Source organism: Brassica napus, chromosome C4 (genome assembly GCF_020379485.1).
Source record: "Brassica napus cultivar Da-Ae chromosome C4, Da-Ae, whole genome shotgun sequence".
Lineage (NCBI taxonomy): Eukaryota > Viridiplantae > Streptophyta > Magnoliopsida > Brassicales > Brassicaceae > Brassica > Brassica napus.
The window spans coordinates 60,381,431-60,409,229 of NC_063447.1; the positions used below are offsets into that span (position 1 = coordinate 60,381,431).

At 36.1% G+C, this 27,799-nt stretch overlaps 4 protein-coding genes across 7 annotated transcripts; 3 read left to right on the forward strand and 1 right to left on the reverse strand.

The window, feature by feature from the left end:
- The first annotated feature begins 486 nt into the window (after nucleotides 1-486).
- On the forward strand, nucleotides 487-17,675 carry LOC106391623 (autophagy-related protein 18c). Its single transcript, XM_013832307.3, has 7 exons — nucleotides 487-622; nucleotides 1,342-1,469; nucleotides 14,692-15,016; nucleotides 15,501-16,385; nucleotides 16,483-16,732; nucleotides 17,067-17,190; nucleotides 17,333-17,675. The coding sequence occupies exons 4-7, from the start codon at nucleotides 15,627-15,629 to the stop codon at nucleotides 17,424-17,426; spliced, it is 1,227 nt and encodes a 408-aa protein (XP_013687761.2). The 5' UTR covers nucleotides 487-622; nucleotides 1,342-1,469; nucleotides 14,692-15,016; nucleotides 15,501-15,626; the 3' UTR covers nucleotides 17,427-17,675.
- A 2-nt stretch (nucleotides 17,676-17,677) lies between these two features.
- Nucleotides 17,678-21,122, reverse strand: LOC106394596 (stomatal closure-related actin-binding protein 2-like). Of its 3 annotated transcripts, none has more exons than XM_013835160.3 (13): nucleotides 20,982-21,122; nucleotides 20,599-20,909; nucleotides 20,219-20,347; nucleotides 19,945-20,037; nucleotides 19,699-19,845; nucleotides 19,533-19,601; nucleotides 19,067-19,150; nucleotides 18,806-18,986; nucleotides 18,617-18,733; nucleotides 18,483-18,541; nucleotides 18,276-18,407; nucleotides 18,025-18,174; nucleotides 17,678-17,898 (listed from the first exon to the last, which is right to left on the reverse strand). In XM_013835160.3, the coding sequence occupies exons 1-13, from the start codon at nucleotides 21,043-21,045 to the stop codon at nucleotides 17,872-17,874; spliced, it is 1,563 nt and encodes a 520-aa protein (XP_013690614.2). In that variant the 5' UTR covers nucleotides 21,046-21,122; the 3' UTR covers nucleotides 17,678-17,871. The 3 variants fall into 3 exon arrangements, with proteins under 3 accessions (XP_013690614.2, XP_048611172.1, XP_048611173.1); XM_048755215.1 differs by having other exon boundaries at nucleotides 20,599-20,912; nucleotides 20,982-21,113; XM_048755216.1 differs by lacking the exon at nucleotides 19,067-19,150 and having other exon boundaries at nucleotides 20,599-20,912; nucleotides 20,982-21,120.
- A 1,512-nt stretch (nucleotides 21,123-22,634) lies between these two features.
- Nucleotides 22,635-26,765, forward strand: LOC106394723 (phosphatidylinositol 4-kinase gamma 1-like). 2 transcript variants are annotated; one of them, XM_048755218.1, is made up of 5 exons: nucleotides 22,703-22,769; nucleotides 22,889-25,829; nucleotides 25,925-25,991; nucleotides 26,096-26,188; nucleotides 26,527-26,765. In XM_048755218.1, the coding sequence occupies exon 2, from the start codon at nucleotides 23,043-23,045 to the stop codon at nucleotides 24,528-24,530; it is 1,488 nt and encodes a 495-aa protein (XP_048611175.1). In that variant the 5' UTR covers nucleotides 22,703-22,769; nucleotides 22,889-23,042; the 3' UTR covers nucleotides 24,531-25,829; nucleotides 25,925-25,991; nucleotides 26,096-26,188; nucleotides 26,527-26,765. The 2 variants fall into 2 exon arrangements, with proteins under 2 accessions (XP_048611174.1, XP_048611175.1); XM_048755217.1 differs by lacking the exon at nucleotides 26,096-26,188 and having other exon boundaries at nucleotides 22,635-22,769.
- Nucleotides 26,766-26,933: 168 nt separating this feature from the next.
- On the forward strand, nucleotides 26,934-27,657 carry LOC106391624 (cysteine proteinase inhibitor 3). Its single transcript, XM_013832308.3, has 2 exons — nucleotides 26,934-27,252; nucleotides 27,334-27,657. The coding sequence occupies exons 1-2, from the start codon at nucleotides 27,043-27,045 to the stop codon at nucleotides 27,514-27,516; spliced, it is 393 nt and encodes a 130-aa protein (XP_013687762.2). The 5' UTR covers nucleotides 26,934-27,042; the 3' UTR covers nucleotides 27,517-27,657.
- Nucleotides 27,658-27,799: the final 142 nt, after the last annotated feature.

The following is a 27,799-nucleotide window of genomic DNA, read 5'->3' on the forward strand; positions in this document are numbered from 1 at the left end:
TTCTAGGACTATTTAATCTCTGGTCCACTCGTTAATCTAAGCTTAAATAAGGTAAAATAAATTAATAAACAAAAAGACTAAACTATCTAAAATCATTATCTAAATTCTCAAGCTCTTACATCGCTCATTAAATGTGATCCAGAAAGAAAACTAAAGAACCTTAAAAAGTTGGCTGATGAATATCAAAATTCAATATCTACAGCCAAAAACCTGAAAAACAACACAATTTTTTTACATAAGCTAGTCACCATGACACCATCTCTCTCTCTATATATATATATATATGCATATATACATGTATGTAAGATATGGTGAGATATGAAGAAACAGTTAGCTTTCCCTGACTCCCATGAAGACAATGACCCAACATCACCACCATCATCATCATTCATCATATATCATCATCATCACCATCTCTTTTGTTTGTCCCTTCTTTGAACCACCACTTGCTAATACCTACTGGCTACATACAGCTACTTCTCCCTTTTCTATAAATTACTGTTTTTTCACTTATACTCTCAGCACTGCTAGGTTGGGGAAGGTACAAAAGAAGACCTAGCTAGGGTTTTCAGAAACTCACAAAAATCTAAGCTGGTGAAATCTCAATTAAGATCCATTAACTGTAAGAGCTCTCTATTTCATCACTTTTATCATTAGTTTTGTTCTTGAGATCTAGTCTCTCTTTTTTTCATTCCCGATTTAGGTTTTTCTTTACCTAGCTAGCTCGTCTTATGATGATCTTCTATTACCATCTGTATGACTTACTTTAGATCTAATATCTATTTCTTCTGCCCACAAAGAAAAAGAAAAAAAATTAGGCTCTTTTCATATCTGGTTTTAGGGTTTCTTTCCCTTTTCTAGATCATGACTGAAGAGTATTTTTTAGGCATATGTTATGTAGTTATGCATGATTGATAGAGAGACTTTCTTCTAATTTCTGTAGAGTTTTTCTTGTTTACCTCTAATTGAAGAAAGTATATTCTCTCTGATTTGGAATCAAATCTCTTGCACAAACACTCCATAAACTGAGGATCTCTTGAGAAGATTGAATATCTCTTGGTCCAAAGCTTGTAGTGGTTAGACAAAATTATGTTTGTTTAATTAGTCTTTCAATATATATTTTATTTTATCTTCTCATGATCTGCAATGACTATGGTGGAATCTTTTCACACTTGGACCTGTTTCCTTATGTATATATTTACTCAAGTAGTTATTATTAATGTTAAAATTAATGTGGGCACTGTTCATGTGCACAGGGCTTACATCACTCACAAACAATTCCATATTTTTAAAAGAAAAAACATTAATAATGTTTGTATGATTTCAATGTTTGATGAACAGTTCAGCCTTTGTCTCTCTCTCTCTCCTGGTAGCTTCTTCTTGACAAGACCCATCAGTGGTCTTGCTTGTACAGTAAAGCTTGCTTCGTTCTGCGAAGTTTCAAACATATCACTCAGTATCCGAACCTTGTAAGTTAATTCATACATACATGTATATACTTCCATTATTTAACATTCTACTTCACTGCTGATACGGTTATAAACACATGCAAATACCATTTCAAACTAAAGTACATAGGAAGCTGTCTTAGTTTGGTTACATTTGTCTTGTTGTCGATGGCCCATTATGACCAGTAAGTGCATGTGCTTGAAACTATATTCCATGCCTGTGTTTTCTTCTGTAGAATCAACTGAACCCAAACCTGCTTTTTATAAGTGTGTAGCCCTTTAGTGTTTCAGTCATATATCTATGAAGCGAGACTGAAATAGATAGATATAGAAGGAGATTCTTTCAGTCCAGTCATGGATAGAACAAGAAGAGGGTAGAAACATCTGCCGACTCATCCATCCAAACACTTCTGGTAAAAAGAAAATAGATTTTATACCACAGTGGCTGTGTGAATGATGCGGGAGATGTTTTCATCTCTCTTTATCTGTGTTTGGACTGAAGGGAGCTCCTTCTTTATCTACATGTTTCAATTTTTCTCATGATCTTTTAATATATCAAAACAGATTTGTATTTTAGGACGTTGATCATAAGTTCAAAAATAACATTGAATTGGATAGAGATTCAGATTTTTTACCTCTCTCTCTAATGAATCTAAGAAAAAATATATATATAACCAGGTGATTTAGTATTTGATGTCAAACAATCTAGCAACTATTCCCTAGCTAGTGTTGTATTCAAAGGTATAGTCAAATTTACAAGTAGCCAATTTCTCCATGGATATGTATACACAGTGTAAGGTGTATAGAACTATTGATAAACTCGTGTACTTCTTGTTTTGGGGATTGAAATGACGACATAATATGGGGAGAGAGATTGTGTTCTTGCCTTATTCGTATTTTGCAAAATAAGTAATTTTGTACTTGTAATTTTTATGTTCCCAATGACTGGAGATGCAGCATGAATGGTTCACAACTTAACATCGTTGCTGTTTGCATTCAGACGACAATATATAAATGACTACTTCTCTGGTTTTAAAAGTAGATTTAAACTTTTTTATTTTATATATTTCAGCATTTTGTATATTTTCCATTTGGTTCGTATATCTCTTGAAGCATCATGATTCATGATGAGTATCTAGTCGGTAACCGAATAAAATTAGATACTGTTTGGATGTATATATATATTATTAAAGCAGAATCTCTATCCTATCTTTAGCTTTTAGAGTTATTTACAAACTTACCTCATTTCCTTTTTCAAAATAATTTTATTATTAATTTTATGATAATTATCTGATGAAGACAAACAAAAATTCCTTATTTACCTTAAATGAAATTCTACCATTTAATTACTTCAAGTTTTGGAAAACAATCTATACTATTAAAGCAAGCAAAATCTTTCTTAGGATTATGTCTCTAATTTTTCCAATTAATTACAAAAAATATCATTATCTTTTTGAATTTTTTAAATGGTTTTCGGCCACATTAATTGCACCACTCAGAAACGAGTATTTAAAAACGAATTTACAAGCCCATTTCGGTTGTAAAAAAAATTGAGATTTTCAAGCCCATTTCGACTTTATTAGAAACCCAATCAGATTATAATCATTTTTACTATACTTCAAAGATCTATACTAAAATCGATTTATGACATATATGCTATTTACATAGTATTAGCACTTTAGCCATGCCAAAATTATGAATATAATTTTTTATTATTACTTTCCGTTTGTTTCTTTTTTGGTAAGACCATATGGTGATATGTCGAAAAAGCCGGATTATTTGTGGGTGGGTTTCACGAATTTGATGTTCATTTAAATATTTGATTTTTTTGACCAAAAAAAAATTAGAAAACCCATTTTAAAACAGTAAAACATAAAAATGGATTCAAATTTTTGTTTGTATTTCTTTTAATCACCTTTTAAAATATGCTACGAAAGGATATTTGGGATTTAATAATTTACAATAAACTAAAAATATTAATACAAGGAACTCTTTTTTAAAAAACAACTCTTCAGAATTACTTTGTATTACTATAAAACATCAGCACTATTAAAAAATTAGTTATCAAATAACACAGAAGGTTACAATTAACAAATATTTAATTTTTTTAATTTGATTTAAAAAAAAAAAAATTTCGCGCTTTTAAAATACGAGTCACTATATATATTATTATATTTATATCTCAATACATATCATCCTAAATATATAAAATAATTACTACACTACAAGAAAACACAAATTTAACGACGGCCAAAATCGTCGTTATTTCCTCGGAAAAGAAGGCTTACGAGGAAATGGCGATGAAAGGCGTTTCGTCGTTATATGATTGTCGTAAGAGAAGATTCGTCGCCATTTCCTCGTTAATTAGCGAGGTTATATTTTCCTCGTAAAGAAGAATTAAGTTTTCGTCGTAAAGACCACGTGGGGTTTCCACGTAACGCGGTCGTTGTGCTTCCTCGTAAGAAACTCGTAAATAATTCGTCGTAAAAGACCCGCAAAAACCTCTAAATAAATTCGTCGTAATAAAAACGTAAGGAACCCGAAAACAATTCGTCGTAATAGAATCGTAAATAAATCCACGTAAAATCCTCGTTAATATTTCCTCGACATTTCGTCGTTAATTTTCCTCGTTAATACATCGGGAATTAGCGACGCAATTACTTTGTTTTCTATTTACTGAATTTATAAATAAAAATTATATTTATTTAATTTATTAATAAAATTTTAATTGAAATTAAATCGAATAGAAAATTTTTTTTGGCCGAATTTAAATGAAATTATATAATATATAAATAAGTTTTGAATTTTAAAATACAATAACAAAAAAAAAACTAATGCTGCATTGCCGCGTCGTAGAATTCCTCGCTCCTTCTCGAGAGATCTTCCTCGTTGACTTGCACGGATGTCTCGCCTGGAATGGGGTTTTGTTGTCTCATGGTCCTGAACATGGCCTCCCATTCCGGATTTGTGGCCGCTATGACGTCCAAGAAGTTCTCGAGACCAGTCATACGAGCTGTGAACGACGATTTTGTCGAGGCCAACTCGTTTTGTGTCGACGACAGCTGATGTTGTGTCGTCTCCAACACGTCGCGCAGCTGAGAGACTTCATCATCCCGTCTCTGGCCATAAGAGGAAGTCGCTCTCGGAACATCGTTGACGGAACCAATCCCCAACACACGTCCCTTTTTCTTGGGAGCGACCTTAAAAAACAATAAAATATATATTAAAATTTAAATTTTAAAGTAAAATGGAATTAATAAAAAATTTATATAAAATTTACCTCCTCGTAAATTCTATCCACTTCTATTGTGGATAAGACGACGGGTGATCCGTCGGCGGACTCCTGCGCCAGCTGGGTCTCACGCTCGTCAATACGAGCTGCCACATCATTGTAGATCTTCTCAGACTTCTCATCTACAAATGCGCCCGCCTTGTTCTTGTGGGTCCGATCGAAAAGTTCCATAAGAGTCGGTAAACGTCCCAACTCCTTGGCCTAAAAATAGTTAAGAAAGTTTTTATTATATATATATATATATATATATATATTAAAAATCAAAAAGTTAAATATTTAAATTACGTACCATTTCCAAACGGACGCGGGCGTGTGGCTTTTGGCCCGTACTATGTTGCATCGCCCTGTGGCCGTGCTCATCTACCGAGTTACGGGAGGCGGAGCAAGACTGGGCGACTCTCATGGCATCAGGATCCCTCCAGTAACGGATGAGGCCATCCCACACGTCCGTGGTGATGGTTGTGGGTTTGCCCCGCTCATAGCCCTTCACGATCCAGTCACCCTTCCAGTTGGAGACCGTGTCCAACAAACGTTTCTTCGCCTTGTCGATAAACTCTTTCCGCACCTTCTCAGTGACCCCCATGGACCAATTAAATTTTTGCTGCAAAAAAAAAAATATTAATAATTAGTTTAGAAAAATAAAATTTAAAAAAATATAAATCAGGAATAAATTGTAAAAACTTACAGCGTAAATCTTGAACCACGTCCTTCTGATGTAGATCGGAGTGGATTTCCAGTTGGGATGTGCCATGGAGAAGTAACCTTTAATCGTCTCGGTTACTTCTGTTGCAAGGCAGTTATCAACCCCAAACCTGGAAAAAAAAAACAAATTCAAAGTTTTAAATATTTATTAAAGTCACAAATGAATTTTAAAAAATAAATGTAACATACATACCAAAGTGTTCCTTCAGGTCGGTCGGGGTCTATGATCGGTAAGCCTTCTCTGCCTGGCAAACCGAGAATGTCCTCAACAGTGTACTGAGAGTAAGGACAACTCGCTGGCACCATCAAATCAGCATGAACCTGATGGGCGGGCATCTGAGGAGGCACATGAGGAGCTGGCATCGGAGGAGGAGCTACCGGAGGAGGCACATGAGGAACTGATGGCGATGCCGTAGAAGAAGGCGAGACTCTCTGAGAAGATTGAGTCTCGGGGACGGTCTCCTGCTGACCCGAAGAACCGGGAGCTGAAGAAGAACCGGGAAGTGAAGGCGGGTCTAACCGACTACCCGGTGGACCGAACATCTGCGAGTAGTGAGCACTACGCTGGTGTCTACGAATAGTCTGCAAAATTTAAATTTCTAAATTAAAGTCAAGAGTAAATAAAAAATTATGAACAGTATTAACTACGTAATTAATAAAATGAGGAAACCTAAATTTTGTAAACTAATTTCGTAAACTAAATTCCCTAAACTAACCACCTAATCTAAATTCCCTAAACTACTTAGAGAGGAAAGAGAGTTACCATGTTGAGAGGAAATGGAGAGGCTGTAGAGAGGAATTAGAGAGGAAATGAAGAGGGCTGCGGTTTCGCCTATATATAGGATTAGTGTTCGTCGAAAATTCGTCGCAAAATAACGAGGAAAGACAGAGGCCCGTCTTTCGTTTTGTCGCAAGGCCCAAGCAAATTAACGAGGATATACAGAGGCCCGTCTTTTATTTAACGTCGTTCTTGCGATGATTTTTGTTTTATCATCGATTTTACGTGGGCCCGTCTTTCGTTTCGTCGCAAGGGCCAAGCAAATTAACGAGGATATACAGAGGCCCGTGTTTTATTTAACGTCGTTCTTGCGACGATTTTTGTTTTTATCATCGATTTTACGTGCAAATAGCGAGGCTTTTTTTGCTAACCCCTAAAATCTTAAACCCCAAACCTCAAACCCTATCTTTCTTATCTCCAAACCTCAAACCCTATCTTTCTTATATTTCTTATCTAATACTTCATATATTTCTAACCCTTTAACTTCAATATATATATTTTTTTGAATTTGAAAGGTTTAATACGTTGGAAAACAATTTTACAAATTTTGAATTTGACGTATCACACAACAAATCAAACACACGCTACAAATCATATATGAAAGGTTTAAAAACAAAAAAAAAAGAGAAGAAGATATTTGAATACAAATGATGTAGATTTATGTGGGCTACACTTACGTATCTCGTCATATGTGTTTCCAATATCTTTCTTCTCTTTTTTTTTTAAGTTTATATAAAATTGAAAATTAATTTTTTTTTAGTTTATATGAAGTAGGATGGGGAGTTTTAGGGTTTGCACATTTGGGGTTTAGGGATTTGGGTTTCATTTTAGTTTAGGGTTTATATTTACCGACGAATTAACGACGAAAAGTAAAATAAAAAAGCTAACCTCGCTCATTCCACGTAAGTTAACGAGGCTCTTACGACGTTTTAGTCTTACGTGGAATAAGCGAGGTCCGCTTTTTAATTAAAAATCGTCGCTTAGTCCACGTAAGTTACGAGGCTCTTACGACGTTTACTGTTACCGTGGAATATGCGAGGTAATGTATTATAAATCGTCGTAAAATTCCCGTGAGATAACGTGGAAAGTACGACGACTGTCTCTAAACCCCTTAAACGAAACCCCAAATCCCAAACCACATCTTCTTTATCTTCTAATTCATATATCAAACACTTCTATCCTTTAACCTCAAGCAATTCATTCTAATCCAAACCGAAAATTATAAAAACACAATTCCTTTACTTATAATTAATGTCGATATCTTATTTATAAATAAACTCCCATTATCTTTAATTATATATAATAAATCAAACTCATACAAATATGAAATACATTAATCGGATTCATCGACATTCTCGTCATCACTTGAAACATCATCATTTACATGAAACTCGTCTTCAACAGCTTCCTCCGTGGGATCTTCGGTAAGATCTTCATACTCGTGATTATGCGGATCAATGAGAAGGATGTCATCAATTTCTTGTTCAGGTTCATGAACTTCATTTATTTGTTCTTCTTGCAATGGTGGTTCTTCTCCTACGATGATTCGTCCTCGAGGTGTAACTTTGATCACGGCTAACCAATTTATACCCGACTCTCTCATCCGTGGGTATGGAAGGAAGCTAACTTGGTCTGCTTGTGAAGCTAAGATGAAGGGCTCGAATTTGTTGTACCTCCGGCCACCGTTGACATCTACTACACCGAATTTGTTCAACCGAACACCTCTATTGACGACGGGGTCGAACCATTCACACTTGAAGAGGACGCATTTTAGCTTCAATATCCCTGGGAATTCGACTTCAATAATCTCCGTCAAGATTCCGTAGAAATCTGTTTCTCCTTTCACACAAATTCCATAGTTACTGGTTGCCCGCTGTTTACCATACTCATATGTGTGAAAAGTATAGCCTCGTGTGAAATACATCTGTGATGTGGTGACCTTTACAAGTGGAGATTGAATTACTTCGTGTAACCACTTAGGATAATCTGCATCGTCGTCATAATCAACCTATTTAAAAATAAAAAGAACGTTGAAATACAAATCATTCATGTATGAAAATTTTAAAAGTATTTGATTAATACCTGATTCTTCAACCACTTAACAAAGTGTTGATCTTTTCTTTTGTCTACGTCACTTGTGGATATACCAGGAAATGTTTCTTTGACTTGTGAAACAAACATGCTGTAAATTCACATTTTACATGAATTAATCTCTCTCAATTATATAATGTATACTCAATTTAAGTTACCTTTCAAAATAACGCATCAATGGATCCTCGCAATTGAGTAGAATATAGGTGTGTGCACTATGAGCGTCTTCTTCACTCGACCACCAAACCTGTTTTGATTTCCCACCAAGTCGTCCAATCTGGCTAAAGATTTCTGGAACACCAACAACTGCATATGTGGGCGCAACGCCACCATCATCATATCTTCTTGGAGCTCTTCTTCGGGTACGTACTTTTGACGCAAAGTAGTACGATGTGAAGTGAGAAACTTCTTCTGTCAAACTTCCAGCAATTATAGAACCTTCAACTTTGGCGAGGTTCTTTGCTTTTCCCTTCAAATATTTCATGGCTCGCTCGTACTGATACATCCATCCGTAATGTACCGGTCCACGAAGCAATGCCTCATATGGGAGGTGGATAGCTAGATGCTCCATCACGTCAAAAAAGCCTGGAGGAAATATCTTCTCCAAGTTGCACAATAAGATAGGAATGTTCTCCTGAAGCTGTTCTACGACTTCTTCTTTAAGAGTGCGTGTGCTCAAATCCCTGAAAAATGCTCCAATGCCTATTCCAAAAACAATTAAACACATTGTTAGTCAAATACTATTATTGTAAACTAAACCAATTTAATATTATTGTCCTATTGTAAACTACCTGCAAGTGCTTCATGTACGTTTGTTGGAAGTAGCTCCGCAAATGCAAATGGCAGAAGTCGTTGCATAAAGACATGACAATCATGACTCTTCATCCCGGAGAACTTTTGACCCTTTTCAACACATCTTGAAAGATTTGAAACATACCCATCAGGGAACTTCACTTCTGATGCCACCCAATTGAACAAAACCGACTTTTTTTCTGAAGACAATCTAAAAATTGGAACGGGAACTTGGCCATTGCTTTTTATATGTAACTCACTTCTTGAGCAAATATCCGGCAAGTCCAACCTCGATTTTATGTTGTCTTTTGTCTTCCCTGGGACATTCAATATTGTATTCATGATGTTCTCAAAGAAATTCTTCTCTATATGCATCACATCAAGGTTGTGGCGCAGAAGAAGATCCTTCCAATATGGTAACTCCCAAAATATACTCTTCTTGTGCCAGTTGTGATGAACACCGTAAGAATCAGGCATATTACGAGGGACATGCCAATTACCACCCCAGCGAACTGTTTCGTTAGCTCCGTAGTAGTCGATTTGCGCTTCAATTTGTTCTCCAGTTAGATATGGAGGAGGAGTGTCTCTCACAACCTTTTTGTGCCTAAACAAATTCTTGTTTCTTCGGTACGGATGGCCAACTGGAAGAAATCGACGGTGACAATCGAACCAACTTGTCTTTCTACCATTCTTCAGTTGAAATGCATCTGTCGTTCCATTACAATATGGACAAGCTAATCTCCCATGTGTAGTCCATCCAGACAACATCCCATAGGCAGGAAAGTCACTTATGGTCCACAAAAGCATAGCTCGCATCGTAAAATTCTTCTTCGTTGAGCAGTCATACGTCCTCACCCCTGTTGACCACAAATCCTTCAACTCTTTTATCAGTGGTTGTAGGAAAACATCAAGTGACCTTTTTGGATGCTTCGGACCGGGTATTAATATGGTCAAGAATAAAAACTCCTGTTGCATGCACATCTCCGGTGGCAGGTTGTATGGCGTAAGAAAGACAGGCCACAATGAATATTGTCTCCCTGACATTCCAAATGGACTAAATCCATCTGTGCATAATCCGAGGTACACATTCCGGCTATTGCTAGCGAAATTCGGATGTACTTTGTTAAAATGTTTCCAGGCTCTTGCATCTGATGGATGAGTCATCTCACCATCCGTCTGAGTATGCTCGGCATGCCACCTCATCTTTCCAGCAGTCTGCTCCGATTGGTACAATCTTTTCAATCTATCTGTAATTGGTAGGTACCACATCCTTTGGTACGGTACCCTATTACGTCCCCTTCCTTGCGGCTTGAATCGTGGTTTCTTGCAGAATCGACATTCTTCCAACTTCTCATCATCTCCCCAGTAGATCATGCAGTTGTCGATGCAAACATCTATCATCTCCGAAGGCAACCCAAGACTATAAACCAGTTTCTGAATCTCATAATAAGAATCAGCAGACTCATTGTCTTCCGGCAAATACTCTTTAAATAAATCTGCCCATTCGTTCATGCAACTTTCAGGTAGATTGTGATCAGTTTTAATATTCATCATTCTAGCAGCCAATGACAATTTAGAGAGACCTTCTCTACAACCACTGTAAAGTGGTTGATTTGCCGCATCTAACATTTCATAAAACTTTTTTGAATCTATGTTAGGTTCTTCATCTTCATCATCATGAGCTACGAATGCATCAGTTACCATATCATGAACCCTATCATAATCTACCATCGGCTGATCCTCCTGATGGTAACTATGTGCATTATGCAATTGATGATCAACCGGTTCTTCTTGAAAGTTGCTATTACTACTACTAGCTTCATTCTGATCATAACTATAACCTTCTCCATGTTGAAACCAGATATAATAATTTTGCGTGAAACCTCTATTTACTAAATGCTTCCAAACATTTTCACGATTTGCCAACTTTGAATTGTTACATTTCCTACAAGGACAGAATATTTTACCGCTTTCTTGGGCGAGCGGTGTAGAATCTGCTTGATGCATAAAACGCTCCAACCCAGCAAGATATTCTTTCGTCACTCTCCCGTTAGCATCTCTATGCATATACATCCACCTCCGCAACTCGAAAATATTTCCCAAGCCCGACATTTTTTTCACGTTTTTTTTCTTGTTGGTGTGCTTAAAATTATGTTCAAACCTCCATATATATAGAAAATTTTCGAATCTGGTAGTTGAATTTTGCTAGGAATTTACGACGAAAAATTAGGTTGGTGGCAAAAAAAACGTGTTAAGTTGGTGGATTTCTCGTTCATTCCTCGTAAGTTATTTCCTCGTAAAAATCATGCTAAAATTACGACGAATTTGCGACGAAACACATTTTTCTCGGAAAAACCACGTCAACTTACGACGATTCTACGAGGAAAAGCTTTACTCGGTATTTTACAAGGCCATTACGAGGAAACTTTATTTCCTCGCAATTTCATCGTTAAGTCATCGTAATTTCACGAGGAATAGTTTTCCTCGTTAAATTTCCTTGCTAAAACTATGTTTTCTTGTAGTGCTACACATATAACAAAAAAACAATTATAAAAATATAAATGTTATAAATATAATATGTTATAAAATAATATTTTTAGAAAGTTAGTTTCGTACTTTGAAAACGCGGATCAAAATCTAGTATTTTTTATATTTTGAGAAACTACAACCTCTTATAGGTGCCGTCGTTCTAGTCTTCTATTGTTCTTACGAAAATCTAAACACTTATTATTAATAGTGTGCTTTACACTATTATTGTTGTTATACTGTTTTCACTAGGTATTGTCATCGAAAGACATGCAACAGAGGAGTCTGCACGGTCAAAAATGTTGAGGCCTATATAGAAAATAGATATAGCTATGATACTAAGTGGTTTTGATCAAACAAAAATTATAAACTAAGGGAAGTTTATGACATGTCATTAAATATGTGAATATTACGTAGGTCTCTTTGTTTTTATTTTCTTTGCAACCTTACTTTTCTGATTTTTTTTTCGGAAGAATACAAACGGTTCTAATGAAAAGAAGACAAGATTGACTAACTATGTTTTAGTTTGCACAACATTTTGAGTCCAGCTTCATATTCCAATAAATCTAAATTGACTAAATGATGGATAGCTTTTAGCAAGCCTATTTAGAACTATAAATTAGATTCAAATAATTTAACTCCACTGATAAAATCCAATAAAATAAAATTATTTAATGTATAATCAGGAAATTCAAACAGTATAAATATAGATATAGCATGGCACTAAATGTGAAAACTCATCGTTTTAAAACTATAAAGTACTTATAAATATATTTCAAAGTAGGTTTATGAAACTAATCATTTATTTTTAAAATATGGGTAAAAATAAAACTTAAAATATTATAAAATGGTTCAACTAAATAGATTTTTTTTTTTAATTTTATTATAATTAATATATGACCATATATTATTTTAAAATTATATAAAATTTATAAATTAACGTAATATAAATTAAATTTAAAATAATTATTTTCTTAAACTAAACTATTATAATTCCGTTCAAAATTAAGATCATACATTATAATACATATTAAACCTATATATTCAGTTTGTCTTGAAAATTATTCTTCATAAGCTCAGTCGACTAATATATCTCCCTCAAAAAAGAAAAGTACATACACATAAACTGTAAAAAGAAAAGTTAAACTTTTAACATACACATAAAACGTAAAAAAGAAAAGTTAAACTTTTACATATAATAAATGATGGTTTTAACAAATTAGATGTCATCTATAAAAAATTGTATTTATCAATTAAAAAATAATTATGTTCTTTTAAAGTACGGATCAAAATCTAGTAATGTAATTAAAAAACTCGCATTATAAAATAAAATATAGACCTCGTGCACGATCTCGAGTTGCAGTGTCTGCAATAATACAGATATGGAAACGCAGCAAGTGGTTATAAATGGAAAATTCAGCTCATCTGATCTCCAACTAACCAATAGTTTTAAGAGAAAAGGGATCATCATAGCATCATTTGGTCGAAGGAATGGAATAAATAACAATATATGGATTAGGGTTTAGGAATTACTTTAGTTGAGGCCGGTTACGGACAAAATGTTTCATCTTTTTACGTGTAGCCAACAAACATGTTTCAATTTCCCGAAACCCATCACGTTTAAGCTTTATGCACTTCGAGAGTTCTTGTGCATGTTATATATTGGGAGAATTCTAATTCCCAAACTCATTTCTAAAATAATATTATTACCAGATAATATTTATCTACCTTGATGTTTCTCTTGAACTTTATGTATGTGGCTAATTTTTCCGATAAACGAATCCACGTTAACTTAATCTATACGTTTCATTTATATAACTTCTAGTGAGATAAGAGTTTTGAAAATGCAAAGTTTAAGAGTTTTTAAAAGGCATGTTATGAGATTAGTTTCAACTTTAACTCAAAGTCTCAAACAGAATCAAGTGTTGGTCCATGTCCCCCCTCTCGGAAACTGGGGTTTTTTAGCTTTCTTTTACTATTGGTGCGCATTGAACAAAGTGATGAGTGTGTATTGGGGTTCACACCTCCTCCGCCAATCACTTTTTTCCAAATATGGATTGGTTTGACTCGAAAGTGCTTTTCCATTTTTGGTATAAAGAGCCATTTTCTCTAACTAAATGCAAATCTATTGTTCAAAAGTTTAGTGTAGATAAATGAATCTAGTGATACAGTATAATGAGAACTTATAAACTTTTCTTTTCTTTTTATGTGACCAATAAAATGAAGTGTTGTGGACATAAAGATTTATATTGTTATACACTACTGATTGCCAAGACTGAATATATAGCATACTTGTGTTCGTAAACTGATTCTTACGCAACAAATTGATGATAGAACATGCAAGACCCAAGAAATAATTAAACTACAAAATTGTATTTTCTAAAAGTACACACAATCTAACCATACTCTGACAATCAATATGCAGGTTCTTCGGCTCCAGTTTATGTTTTTCTAAAAATATTACTTTTTTTCTTTTTACATTTTGGTATAGCTATGAGATTAATCTAGTGGGTATCTAAGAGCATGTTCAACGCGTAGAACCGCTAAAAGATGCTAAAAGAAGAAAAATATTAATATTATAATAATAATTTATTTGTTTTTTTATTTTTCTGTAAAAGAAGAACCAATAACTGAATATCATGTATATGAGTTGTGTTAGGGCAGCATTAACTGGAGATCTTAGCTGGGTTCTAAGCAAAAAAAAGTGTGTGTGGGCTCCACCAATTTTTTAAAAACCGCATGTTATAGTTACCAATTAAGAGGCGATTGTTGCTGAGTTCTTGTATTGTTCGTGAGCCCCACTGACACGTGGCGGCCCGCGATTGGTTAGTTTTTAATTTTTTTTTAATTTAAATTAGAAAAATAAAAAAAATAATAATAATAAGAACCCCAAATGAGGTTTTAGGGTTAATGGTGCTCTAAGAAACGTATCTTAAAGTTGTTATTTAAAAAACATTATCATTTCTCTTTCCTATCTTCTCATTATTTTTAATTGGCTTATCTTAAGAAATTGTGTTAAGAACCCTGGGCTAAACATGTTCTAATCTACTCTACTCTACTAGATTTTGCCTTAATCCCAGACGGCAGGACGATTCGACCCTCTAAACATAAACGACACGCTGTGTTTTCTCGAATTCAAGAAACGGCATACACGTGAAATCCAGATGGTAGTTAAAGAGCCAATAGCTTGCGGTCCACTAAGGCCTAAAATTAGCCCATTTTAGTTTCTTCATCCCAAAAACAGAAACAAAAAAAAAAAAAACCGGAGAATTACACAGGAAGGAAGGAAGGAAGGATCAGCAAGCTCTGGAGCTTTGAAGATTCAATTTCTTTCTTTTTTTTTTTGTTCATCGTAGATGTCGTGTTACCCCTTCGCGTTCTGATTTGGTAACGATCCGTATAATCTCCTTTGCTAATGTTTGAATCGTATTTTTTTTTCTCGATTTTTCTGTGTATTGTTTGCGAATTTTTCCCGTCTGTAGTAAAATGTATTGAGAATGAATCTTGAATTTGATTATTCATAGAATTGTTACTACACGAGCTGCTGATTGTGAAAGTTGTGTGTTGGTATAAATTTGTATTATCGATCTCACTCTGAAAATTCTGAAAGATTTGTTTATATGTTTCAATAAGTGTTTCTTGAAGGCTTTTTGTTGCTGCATTGTCTTTTGATCTGGTTTTGGTTTTGGACCTTGGCATGGTTTAAACCTTAAAGTTTTTATCTTTTTTCAGGTCCGTTTGTTTCGGTTTTGTGGGATTGAGATCAGTCTTTAAGTTTTTTTTGTTGCTTCATTGTCTTTGCTCTGGTTTTGGTTTGGATCTTTCTGTGTCTTGGCATGGCTTAAACTTTGAAATTTACTATATTTTTCAGGTCCGTTTGTTTCGGTTTTGGTGGGATTGAGATCAGTCTAATCTATTTCTGCTGAGCGTTTCTTGATATCTCAAGACTCGGTTCTGAGATGAAAGTGGTGTAGCATTTTTCAACTGCTCCAAGAAAATGAGTTCAACCGCTTCGAGTCCCCAAAGAGTCCTGCAACCAGGTGGTTATAATGGTAATGACTCTCGAACCAGCAGCACTTCTAGTTCTTTTCTGCGTCCAGAGTTAGAATCCAGCGAAACCGAAGAAGCAGAGCTAGTTTCTGTCTCCTGGAACCAGGACTCCAGTTGTTTCGCTGCTGGAACAAGTCATGGCTTCCGCATATACAACTGCGAGCCTTTCAAAGAAACTTTCAGACGCGACCTGAAGAACGGTGGTTTCAGAATCGTGGAGATGCTTTTCCGAAGCAACATCTTGGCCCTTGTTGGCGGTGGACCTAACTCTCAGTACCCTTCGACCAAAGTCCTGATCTGGGATGATCACCAGAGCCGCTGCATCAGTGAATTTTCTTTTAGGTCTGAGATTCGTGCGGTGAAGTTAAGTAGGGATTGGATTGTTGTTGTTCTTGAGCATAAGATATACGTCTACAGTTTCGTGGACCTGAGGCTTCTTCTTCAGATTGAAACTCACGCGAATCCGAGAGGATTGTGCTGCCTTTCTCATGACTCGGATACGTCTGTGCTGGCTTGCCCTGGTTTACTTCGAGGAGAGATTCGAGTTGAACATTTTGGGCTTAACATGGTGCAAACCGTAAATGCGCATGACGCTAGTATTGCGTGTATGACCTTGACGCTTGATGGTTTGTTGCTCGCAACTGCTAGTACAAAGGGCACACTTATTAGAATCTTCAACACAATGGACGGAACTCGTTTGCAAGAGGTAAGAGTAAACAAATAAAAATTTGATTTATCCTTGCTGAATACTTTTCCTTGCCGTCTGAGTGAATATTGATCACTACATCATTTGATGTTAACAGGTAAGAAGAGGAGTAGACAGAGCAGATATTTATAGCATTGCGCTTTCACCGAACGTGCAGTGGCTGGCAGTATCAAGCGACAAGGGGACTGTTCACATTTTCTCTCTTAGAGTTAGGGTAGTTGGGGAGGATTCTGATTCCACTGAGAGTGCAGCTCTCTTGACTCAACAAACTTATTCTAATTCTCTGCAAGGCCTTGTTTCTCCAGCCACTGGTACCAACCCCGGTTCGTCATTGTCTTTTATGAGAGGTAAGCAAAAGATTAATGTCGCATGAAATATGATGTCTTGCTGCTTCTTAGAGTTGCTTATGGAACAGAAGAAGGAAACGAATAATTGTTCATTATTTTCTCATGAAATGCCTAAGAAAAGATTGTTTGATTCCTAAAAAGTGAAAACTAACTGTGTGGCAACATTTGACTATCTAGTAGCTCTAAGTCCAAAGATCTGTGCCCTTTATAGTAGCATTTTAATCCGTTTATGCATCATTAATGTTATTCGTTTGCCCTCTATTGTGGAGTGCTCTGTGAAACCTTGACTAGTCATTGCCTCTTTCTTACCTAACATGTAGACTCTTTGTTGCAGGTGTTCTACCAAAGTATTTCAGCTCGGAATGGTCATTTGCACAGTTCCATGTATCAGAAGTCACACAATTCTTCGCAGCATTTGGCAGTCACAACACGGTTGCTATTACCGGCATGGATGGAAGGTAATAATAATCCCATTCTGATTTCTCTTAGAATATTCACTTTGCTGGATTCATCACACTTACCAATAAACCAGAGAAATGTCACTATAATCACCCTCAGATCTCTGCTCAGTACTGACTCTTGTTTTATTGGGGCTCACAGTTTCTACAGATGCAGCTTTGATCCTGTGAATGGGGGAGAGATGGTGCAGCTTGAACATATCCACTTTCTAAAGACTGATAACCGCCCAAGATAAGTCAAAATCATTTAAGCCTTTGTACATAACCATGTCTATGTAAATAGATTTGGTTGAGACTGCATATGATTTGATTCATTGGATATTTTCTACTTTGGATGAAGGACCTGCATTATATTGATTGGGACTGTGTACGTAGCTACATATCAAGATTTATACATAGCTACAATGTTTTAGATAATCTCAGTGTGCATAATCAGATGATGAAAAGTTAATACACAAATTCTTTATAATTTTTTTTTTCATTTTTATTACATTAATCATGAATGAAACAAACTTCTCTTCTTTTATTTCATAGGAACAAATCTTGATTACAATCTCACACTAATAAAAACTAAACCAATCAAATCAAATCAGAAAATGCCAACCAACTTAACACACACAAAATGTGCTTCCTGCCTAAAACTACGCAGCAAACACTTTTAGGATTTCTTCATCATAAGCTCTAATCGTCTGGACCAACCAGAGTGACCTGCATGATTTCAAAAGTGGTTGCTCACAACAGAACTTTTCCACAAGAGTGAATGTATCTTCAGAGAAGTAAGGCTTAACAAGAATAGAATCAGAAAACATATTGGATTCAGTTAGATTTACTCACACTGCAATCATATGCATATTTCCGGGAGAGAACAATGGCTGCATTGCGTTCTTGCTCTGACTCGAAAGTTAGTAAGAAACTCAGTCCCTTTCTTGGTTGCCAGAACAATGCCTTTGCAGGAACATTTGCAGTGTCTCTCACTCCACACAGCTGAAAAAAGTTACCCAACCATTTAAGAAAGAAGCTTTAGCTTTGATACAACCAAGGAGGCAGAGAGTGAACAAAAGCAACAGCCACAGGCTATAGATTACCTGCATGGAGTTTGAATATATTTCTCTAGCTTTTGTGATCCATCCTCTGGACAGCTTTATCCTCGTCTTTCCAACAGTAAAAACGTGGGATCTTGACGCATGTTCTTGCCCATTCATCTGTGATATAACCACCTGAAAAGAAGTGCAACATGTCAACTTACTTTAGTACAAGAACACAAAGTATAACTTCAGAAATTGTAACCATACTGTGAATTCACTGTTGGATTTGCGCAGGAGTGTTTCAACACGTGATTGCAAGCCAGCAGCTGTATAAAATTGTGATCAAATTAGCCATTATATTTTGAAGATTACTCCATTATAATCTGTAAGGTAACACCAACCAGTATTAATAGGACCAACGGTTGCAACAGTGAATCTCTGGTCGTTAGAAAGAATGTCTGCTTGTATTACCCTCCCAACATCATACGGTTCGGGAGCATATACCGATCGGTTGGCACCTGAGATGGACAACATGAAACCTTCTCAAGCTAACAAAGATAAACAATCTATAAATATGCGAATGCCAATACCAGAGATAGCTTCTCTTCGACTAGACTCAGATGCTGCACGGTACCACTGGACTGAACATTTGGAAACATCTGAAGCACTCTCTGAGGAGGCACGTATTCTTAGACACGAGCCAAGACTTTGTGCACCATCAAGAACATACGGACATGACTTGGACCCTTCCACTCTCTTGATTCTTCCTATCTATGGATATATTTAAGAATTAAGAGAAAGATAGCTCTAGCAATATGTATGATGAAAGATGCAAAGACTTAAATGTATACCCCTCTTTGAAGTTTAACTGAATATGCAGACTTCTCTTCAATTTGACTCTTTAAATCACGAAGCTCATGTTTCATGCCCATAACCTATAGTATACACCATTCAGTTTATAAAATAGATAGAAAGTCTCATGTGATACATTTACTCTATCTGTTTCAAAATAATGCATATTCTAGATTTTTCACAAATATTATTAAAACATTAAATTTTGAGTGAATTGGCTAGATACTAAATACATATTTTTGTGATTATCTATTTATCATAATTCTAAACCAGTAAAAATTCAGTAAATGCAATTAATTTGTTTAGTTTTACAATTAATCACTATTAGTTGATAAAAATGCATTAAAAACAAAAAAAAAAATATATATATATATATATATATATCTCTTTGAAAGAATTTTTATTTTTTCTAAAACATACAGCTTTATGAAATGGAGTATTTAGAGAACATAAATGGAGTTGGACCTTGGTTGGTTGATGCATCAGCCTGATTCTTCTAGCCTCCTGAACCTCCTCAACGAGTTTCTTCACATTCTGTTTAAAGGAACATAGCTTTGATTTAAAACTCTAGTCCTTTACTTTCGGAACAGAACATATGAAAAGAAACACTGATCTTAAACTTGATACATACGGGTCCTTGATCTTGAGAAGCCTTAAAACAAAGCTCCTGTTCTTTAAATGCCCCACCAAGTCTCATTACAAGATCCCTTGCACTCTCGATTTCAGCACAAGCAAACGACCTTTCCTGGTTTATTAACTTCTTAGCATCTTCTGAAGCCTGAGAAACACAATGAATCAGCCTTAGTTTAACTGCTGAAAGAAGTATATAACCAACCTATAAGAAAACTGAGTCTACAGCAAAAAAAAATGTATGTACCTGCTTGAGGAAGCTTGCAAGTTTCTTCACTTCAAACCTTTCTTGAATTATCCCACCTTCATGTTGAGTTAACGTAACGGCTAGAGACTCAACCTACAATACAAAAACAAACTGTTTACACTCTGCAATAAAAACTATTTCGCTTTACTATTAGATACAAAGTCTTTCGCATCGAAAGTAAGAATGATTAATCCACTTATAACAAATAGTTTTAGCTTGGAAACCTATCTAACTTAATATTTACGAGTAAATAAAAGTAAGAGAAGCTAGTAACCATGGAGATTGCTTTTTCTACTGAGTCCTTGTTACGCCCATCCATACGACCTCTCATGGCTTCTAAAGCATCTCTAAGTTCCTTTAGCATAACATGTCCTTCCAATGAAGTCACCCCATTTGACTTTGCCTATAATATTCCATATACTTTAATTGATATTTCATATAAAACACAAGTCATGGACATAACAAAGTGAAACATTGGCCTTGAGTCTCCAAATTGTTTTTCGAATTAATAGATATCAATATATAGCTCTCAAACTGTTTAATAATTAAAAATTTGTTAAATTTTGTACGTAAATTATTTATGGATCTAAAATCTCAAGGCCGGCTGCCTGATTAATAAAATAATAAAAATAGAAGGAACTATAATGATGGAACCTCGGCAACTAGTTTAGAAGCTGCAGCTAAGTTCTTGTCGAACTTGCAAGCGAGGTCACGGACTGAAAGACGCTTGTGTTGATCTGACAAATCTCCTGTCTCTTTGTCAACGACATCTTTAACAGATGGACCTTTCTCATCTTCTTCAGGCTCATCAATGATCTGATCATCAGGTCCTAACCTGTATGATGGGAAGCGATTAGAAGCAAAGCTCACATCTGCTGATATTGGTTCAGCTACTGCTTCACACACACTCTTTGCTTTCATTTCAGGAGAATCAGGACATACTTTAGTCATTGTCAGGATCTTATCTGCTAGAAAAAAAACAAAGAAGAAGTTAAACTAACATGTCTTCTCCATGTAATTATCAATCTTGAAGACACCTTTGGTCTTGTTGTGATTCTTGAGTCTCTCTTCCCAGAAACATCTCGCTTGACTGATCATCATATCTTTCTCTTTCTCTGTTTCTTTCACGCCATCATCGTTACAGAGTGCACAAAAGAAGAAAACGTTTTTTAAAAATATTTAGACAAGTCTCCGGACCGCTTCTTGTTTGTTGGAAAGCGACTACGCGCTGTCTTTTTCTTGTGGAAACCCACGCGCCGTCAGGTCCCTGTGTGTGCATCGCTGTTGTGGGTCCCCCTCACTTCCTCCTGGGCTAATAAAGGCCTCGTTTCTATGATTCTTTCTTTCTCTTTGTTTGTTTCATTTTCAAAGCAGAGAAATATTATTTTTTTGTGTATATCTAATTATCTCAAGCTTTCATATGACATTTCAATTGTAGTACATTAAAAAAAGATTTTTTTTCTCTTGTGGGGTTCATATCCTTTTCTTTATGTTGATGAGAGTTTAGATCTTTAATCTCATCAATGATCGTGTCTTATAACATTAAGTATAGTTTGATGGCCGGGGAACTATAAATATAGTGAACTTTTGAGTATGGTTGGTAAACATAGACAAAAATGCTAACGCTATGTGCTTGTTGCCTAGTGACCAAAGATAATAATTATATATTTTTTTGGATTGAGAGAAGCACAATTATTGGCAAAGGAATTGGATTTATAGGACATGCATGCATGCATCCTACATTTCCTATCCATGGAATCTAACTTGGTAGGTTCAGAAAAAGAGACTTTTAAATTGTTATTTTAACGAAAAGGAACCTTTTATGTTGATTAAATGGATAGTTGCAACTTACCAAACTTTCTTTTGAATGTTTATAATAACCATTGTCCAAAGCATATGATAAAGATGATGATGACATGGTCAAATAGTTGACTTGAACGTTATATTCCCAAAATTCAAAATATTAAAACATTCATTTTATGTAGAAAACTCAATAAAGATCGATCATTTAACTAGGCCTGGTGGCACATGACAAGAGAAGGTTCTAAGTAAAAAGACAAGTCTAGATTTCAAAAATGACACAGGACAAGAGAACTGAACAAACTCACCAAATATGCAATATTTTGGATATATAAGCCCGCAAGTCAACAACACCTGAAAATTAAACGATCGTAAAAACAACCGTAACAAGTCACTAACAACAAATTCAGTTGACGTCATGATACATTGGATAATACAACTCTTGGAATCTTTGTCTTGTAGTTGTAAATAATGCCGATTCTATGCATAGCTGATAAAACATTTACATTGGTCCCTAGATTTTAAATGTTATACGTCACATGACCTTCAAATTGTGAAAGAATTATAAAAATTAACCTAAAAATGTTAATGGCTTCCTGAATCTCATAACCAGCTCTGCTTGTAAGGTTAACATTATTTAGTTGAAAGGTCAAAACATACAACAATATAAGCTCTCGACATAGTTGTCCATGACTACGAGGACGATAATGCCTAACACACTCTCTATTAACCTATTTCAGAAAGTTCCTTTTATGTTTATTTTTAGCAAAAGTCATGTTTTCTATCTGTCCATCAGAAAAACGCGGCAAAACCTGAAACGTAAATAAAGTAAGAGAGACATTTATAGAATAACATAAAGGGTTGAAGAAAGAGGAAAAAAAAGAGAAAAGAAGTATCGTTCCAAAAGAGGGGAGTCTCAGGAAAAAAAAAAAGAGAGAGAAAGTTTTTTTTTCCGGTGACGGTGTCGGCTTCTCTGACGCTCCCCCCTGCCTTTCTCTCCCTGAATGCCTTCATCTGTATTCAGGGTTCGTTTTCTTGATACCTTGTTCTTCAAGAATCCTCATGCCTTGTTCTTCAAGCAACCTCCTCTTCTTGATTTTTTAGGGCTTTTTTGTGATCATCTTTTTGATGTATTTATTTGCAGAAAACTGCGGCTATTAATGGTTGGAGGAGTGAATACTTTAAAGGGAACAATGGATTCAAACGAAGCAATTAAAGCACACACCATCTTCTAGGTTTTGAAAAACGAGTTCTTTTTAGTTGTTGTGTATAATATAAAATAGTGTCAAGTTTTTTGCATGAATTGCTTGGCTACGACCATAACCATCACTTTCAAACCAACATTGATCTCGGATATGGCCGTGGCTATTGATCCATTCAGTGACAAGTTCCCTTACTTCAACCGTTCCTCACAAAGATGCAGACTCCAATCCCTCACCAACCTTGACTTCAGCTTCCTTCAATCCTTTAAACCAAAACCTGAAGATGACAACATCCATAGAAGTGTATCTTCTCCTTGCTTCTCTATAGCTTCCTCTGCTAACATGGAGGAAGATAAGAAAGCAACCGCTGCTCCACGGATTGAGATTCTTGGTGGACAGAGAGTTCCCACCGTTCGTGCCCTAGTGGCTGAGGTGACCATGGCTATTGTCTCCGGAGCCCAGCCTATGCTTTTACCAAGTGGCTTGGGAGGTGCCTATCTTCTCCAAACCGGGAAGGGTCACAACATTGCTGTGGCTAAACCGGTTGATGAGGAGCCTTTAGCTTTAAACAACCCTAAAAAGTCTGGAAGTTTGAGGCTAGGGCAACCTGGAATGAAACATTCTATTCCTGTTGGTGAAACTGGTGTAAGAGAGTTAGCTGCTTACTTACTTGACTACCAAGGCTTCTCTAGTGTTCCACCAACAGCTTTGGTTAGTATCTCACATGTTCCTTTCCACGTCAGCGCCGCCTTCTCCTCTGTGCCCTATAAGGTTGCTTCCTTGCAGAAGTTTGTGTGTCATGATTTTGATGCTGGAGAGTTAGGTCCAGGAAGCTTCACGGTTGCTTCGGTTCATAGGATAGGTATACTTGATGTGAGAGTCTTGAACCTTGACAGGCACGCAGGGAATATGCTAGTGAAGAGATGTGAACAAGACGAGGGAGTTGGAACTGCTGAGCTTGTCCCTATAGATCATGGTCTATGCCTCCCTGAGTGTCTAGATGATCCTTACTTTGAGTGGCTTAACTGGCCTCAAGCTTTGGTTCCATTCACTGAAACTGAGCTGGAGTATATATCTAATCTAGATCCTTTCAAAGACGCGGAGCTTCTTAGAAATGAACTGCACTCTTTGCCTGAATCTGCCATAAGGGTCCTTATAGTATGCACCGTTTTCTTGAAACAAGCAGCTGCTTCAGGGCTTTGTCTTGCAGAGATAGGTGAGAAGATGACTCGGGACTTCGCTAGAAGTGAAGATAGTTTCAGTCTCTTGGAGACCCTTTGCACCAAAGCAAAAACAACTGTAGTTGACAAAGGAAATGAAGTGAAATGTGAAGTGGAGATCTCAGAGATCATTCATGTATCTAAACCACCTTTGGCTCCCAAAGGACCACATGCAAAAGAAAAGAAGAGAGGAAACACCATGAGGAGCAAGAGCCCATCAATGAGTGTGCAATATGTTGAATCAGAAGGTGTTTCTTTCGGGGACATGACAACAGTCCAATGGGACATGTTCCTGGAGAGCTTCCAGAGACTTTTGCAAGAAGCACTGAGCAAAAGGCTAGTGCCAAGTTTAGGAAAACAATAATAAAAGAAGACAAAGAAAAACAAAAAACATAACCAATAAGATGAAAAATCTCAAAAAGGTTAAAACAAACTTTCAGGTGTTTATATAGAGGTAAACAAGGTGTGCATATGACCCATAGGCTAACTATTTAATACCTTAGAAAGCATATGGATTATATGAGACGAGCAGAGTAAACCGTCCAGTCCAATATACTTGTTATTTTTTTCTTCTTTCTCATCTCATATTGTATCATGTTATTCTGAGCATTAATTACCATTAAAATTTCTGTATAAAATCAATTGTAATGTAAGTATGTAACTTGATGTAATCAGGAATATATAAATGCAACTCAAGTTAAGTTTACTTGTTCACAAGATATCAACAAACTAATTATTAACTCCTTGAGAAAACAGAAGAAGTAGTAGCTGTTCTATATGAAATAATGCATCTAGAGTGCGTGCCGTTTTCTATTTTCCAGAAATCCACATGTTGCCGTCTTTCTTTTTTTCTTATCTCTTTGACTTCTTAGGCCATGATTATCAGGAGGTGATAAAAGGGTTTCTTGCTGTTCCAATGGTGTGGGTCCCATAAAATGGCAATAATCGATTTCAAAAGTTGTGAAATTTCAAAAGTTGTGAAATAAGGAATGCAGTTTGTCCAATTCTTACACTGTTTGCGGGCCTCACTGACATATGACGGTCTGCGATTGGTTCTTTATTTTTTTTTAATCAGACAAAAAAAAAATTAAGAAACCCTTAGTGGGTGTTAGGCATAACGATGCTCTTAGACCATCATTATCGGGTCTTCTTATAGGGTCTCTTAGTTTAATTATGAATTAAAACCCACATGTCATCTCCTCCGATCCATCTCCCTCTCTTCTACGTTCCTCTATTTTCTACGAAATCAATCATCGATCAAAAGTGGTTCAATCGATGAACAAAACTATGAAATTGGATGTGAATCGATGGATTAATAAAAGAGAAAGAAAAAAAAGAGGGTCTTTTCTCTTTCTTCTGCGAGGGAGAGAGAGAGAGAGAGAGAGAGGAACAGAGCTCTGATAATGGAGAACTTGGGCTTAACAGAGCTCTAACAGTCGACTCCTCTCCTCCAATCGAGGAGGAAGAACCCAAAACGCAGAGATTCGACCCAGGCGCCCTTCCTCCGTTACGTCGTGAGAGATGTGCGATCGTGTTTGCGTTGGCTGCTGGAGCTGCTTACCTCAACAATTGGCTTGTTTGGCCTCTCTATTGGTTTGCTCAAGGAACCATGTTATGGGCTCTCTTCGTTCTTAGCCTCTATTCTTGTCCCTTACCATGACTGGTTCGTTTTGCTTTCAAACCTATCTCTGGGAAGCAACTTGTTGATTATTTTTGTCTTCTACATGTTTAAGTATATGGCCTTTGATTGATCTGCAGGAGAATTAGCCACAGAACTCACCACCAGAACCATGGACATGTTGAGAACGACTAATCTTGGCATCCTGTAAGTTGCTTTCTTGTTGTCTTGTTTCAGTGTTGTTGTGTTTCTTATTTATATAATGTTTCTTAGATGAAGTTTTTATTTATATAATGTTTCTGTAACTGCAGATGTCTGAGAAAATCTACAAGAGTTTAGACAAACCCACTCGGTTCTTTAGATTTACACTGCCTCTTGTGATGCTTGCTTATCCTTTCTACTTGGTAATTGAAGTGGGTTTCAATCAAAGTAGTTAGCTTTTCAGCAAAGTTCAAAACTTTTTAAGAATTTTGTCGGAATGAGTTTCAAAAGACTACTTTTAGGGGCAATGGCTTTAGTACTAAACTTCAATGTTATAATGTTTCTTTTAAGGATCTTTCATTAGTAGTGAAATCACGGGTGTTTAAGTGTTTTTGTTTAAGGTTTGACGAGTTGTTTCTTGTCTGTTTCATGCTAGTTCTGTTGATGTGTTTGTTGTTTGTTGTTCTGATCTTATGTTTCATGTTCTTGTTCTTATGTTTCATGTATTGCATCTGGTTATTGATTCATCTTCGTCTTTCAGGTCAAGACATAGTCAAAGAATGGAGCATTGGGAGTTTTTTTGTGTCACGGAGTGGAGGAAGTCTTGTAGTTTTCTGTTTTGTTGTCTTGTAGCATTGGGAATAAGCTTGTAGTTTTTTGTCATGGAGGAAGTCTTGTGGTTTTCAGTCACTTTTGATCACACATATACTCTCTCGTTCTCAACCGACCAAGATCATCTTGTGTAGACATGTTTTTCATAAAATGTTTAATTTTTTTTAAGAACTCTTAACTAAGAAACTTGCATTGGAGATGGTAAATATTAAAATTTCTTAGCTATGTCTCTTAAGTCACTTTACTACTTAAAAACTATTAAAAAATAATTAAGACACCAATTTTGGGATAATGATGCTCTTATATTCATATAAAGAAGGAAACACTCACCCTCTCAGTTAATGACACGTGTCATTCGGTCCGTGGCTTGTCACTTTGCTTCCTCAATCGTCAAGCTACAACGTAAAGAGACCGGCGAGGCCACCCACAACTTGTGAATCTGAAAATGGAATCAAAAGCTTTCGTATCTGTTACGTTCTTGATCGTAACCCTCCTCCTCTGTCGAACAATTCAATCAAGAAGTTGCAGATCAGATGAGAAAACCACGGAGAAGACGATGATTTTAGGAGGCGTTCATGATCTCCGAGGAAACCAAAACAGTGGAGAGATCGAGAATCTCGCTCGATTCGCTATTCAACAACATAACAACCGAGAGGTTTTCAATTCCTCTCTTTTCTTGTTACAAGAATCTTTGTCTGATTAACTTTTGTTTTGTTTTCTTGTCGGGTAAGTGCAGAACAAGGTTCTTGAGTTCAAGAAGATTGTAAAGGCAAGAGAACAGGTAGTTGCTGGAACCATGTACTACTTAACTCTTGAAGCAAACGAAGGTGGCCAGGCCAAGAACTTCGAAGCCAAAGTTTGGGTGAAGCCATGGATGAACTTCAAGCAGTTACAAGAGTTTAAAGAATCTTCTTCTTGAACATTTCACTTGTTCAAAAGGGTAATCTAAATGTTTCTGCTAAATTATATGAAATAAATAAGGCTGAGATAGCTTTGTTTCAGACCAGTGTGTGTAATACTAAACCAGAAGTTAATGTAATCAAGGAACCTGTTATGGCTTTAGACCCTATACTAAAAATATAGCGTAAATATTGCGTAAATCAATTTTCTTATCGGAACTGGGAGCACAATAGTACTAATTAACGCTATCTGCTTGTGTATATTTGGCTTTCTGTTCGTTATTACAATGAGAAAGAAGCTGA

Excerpts from the sequence above, each read along its gene's own strand:
- LOC106391623 (XM_013832307.3), top strand. The coding sequence starts at position 15,627 with ATGAGTTCAACCGCTTCGAGTCCCCAAAGAGTCCTGCAACCAGGTGGT. Across the intron at positions 16,733-17,066 it reads GTCATTGTCTTTTATGAGAG|GTGTTCTACCAAAGTATTTC; the intron begins GTAAGCAAAAGA and ends TCTTTGTTGCAG. Across the intron at positions 17,191-17,332 it reads ATTACCGGCATGGATGGAAG|TTTCTACAGATGCAGCTTTG; the intron begins GTAATAATAATC and ends TGGGGCTCACAG.
- LOC106394723 (XM_048755217.1), top strand. The coding sequence starts at position 23,043 with ATGAATTGCTTGGCTACGACCATAACCATCACTTTCAAACCAACATTG.
- LOC106391624 (XM_013832308.3), top strand. The coding sequence starts at position 27,043 with ATGGAATCAAAAGCTTTCGTATCTGTTACGTTCTTGATCGTAACCCTC. Across the intron at positions 27,253-27,333 it reads AACAACATAACAACCGAGAG|AACAAGGTTCTTGAGTTCAA; the intron begins GTTTTCAATTCC and ends GGGTAAGTGCAG.
- LOC106394596 (XM_048755215.1), bottom strand. The coding sequence starts at position 21,045 with ATGATGATCAGTCAAGCGAGATGTTTCTGGGAAGAGAGACTCAAGAAT. Across the intron at positions 19,602-19,698 it reads CTTCTCAAGATCAAGGACCC|AATGTGAAGAAACTCGTTGA; the intron begins GTATGTATCAAG and ends TCCTTTAAACAG. Across the intron at positions 19,151-19,532 it reads TGATGCATCAACCAACCAAG|GTTATGGGCATGAAACATGA; the intron begins GTCCAACTCCAT and ends TGTATACTATAG.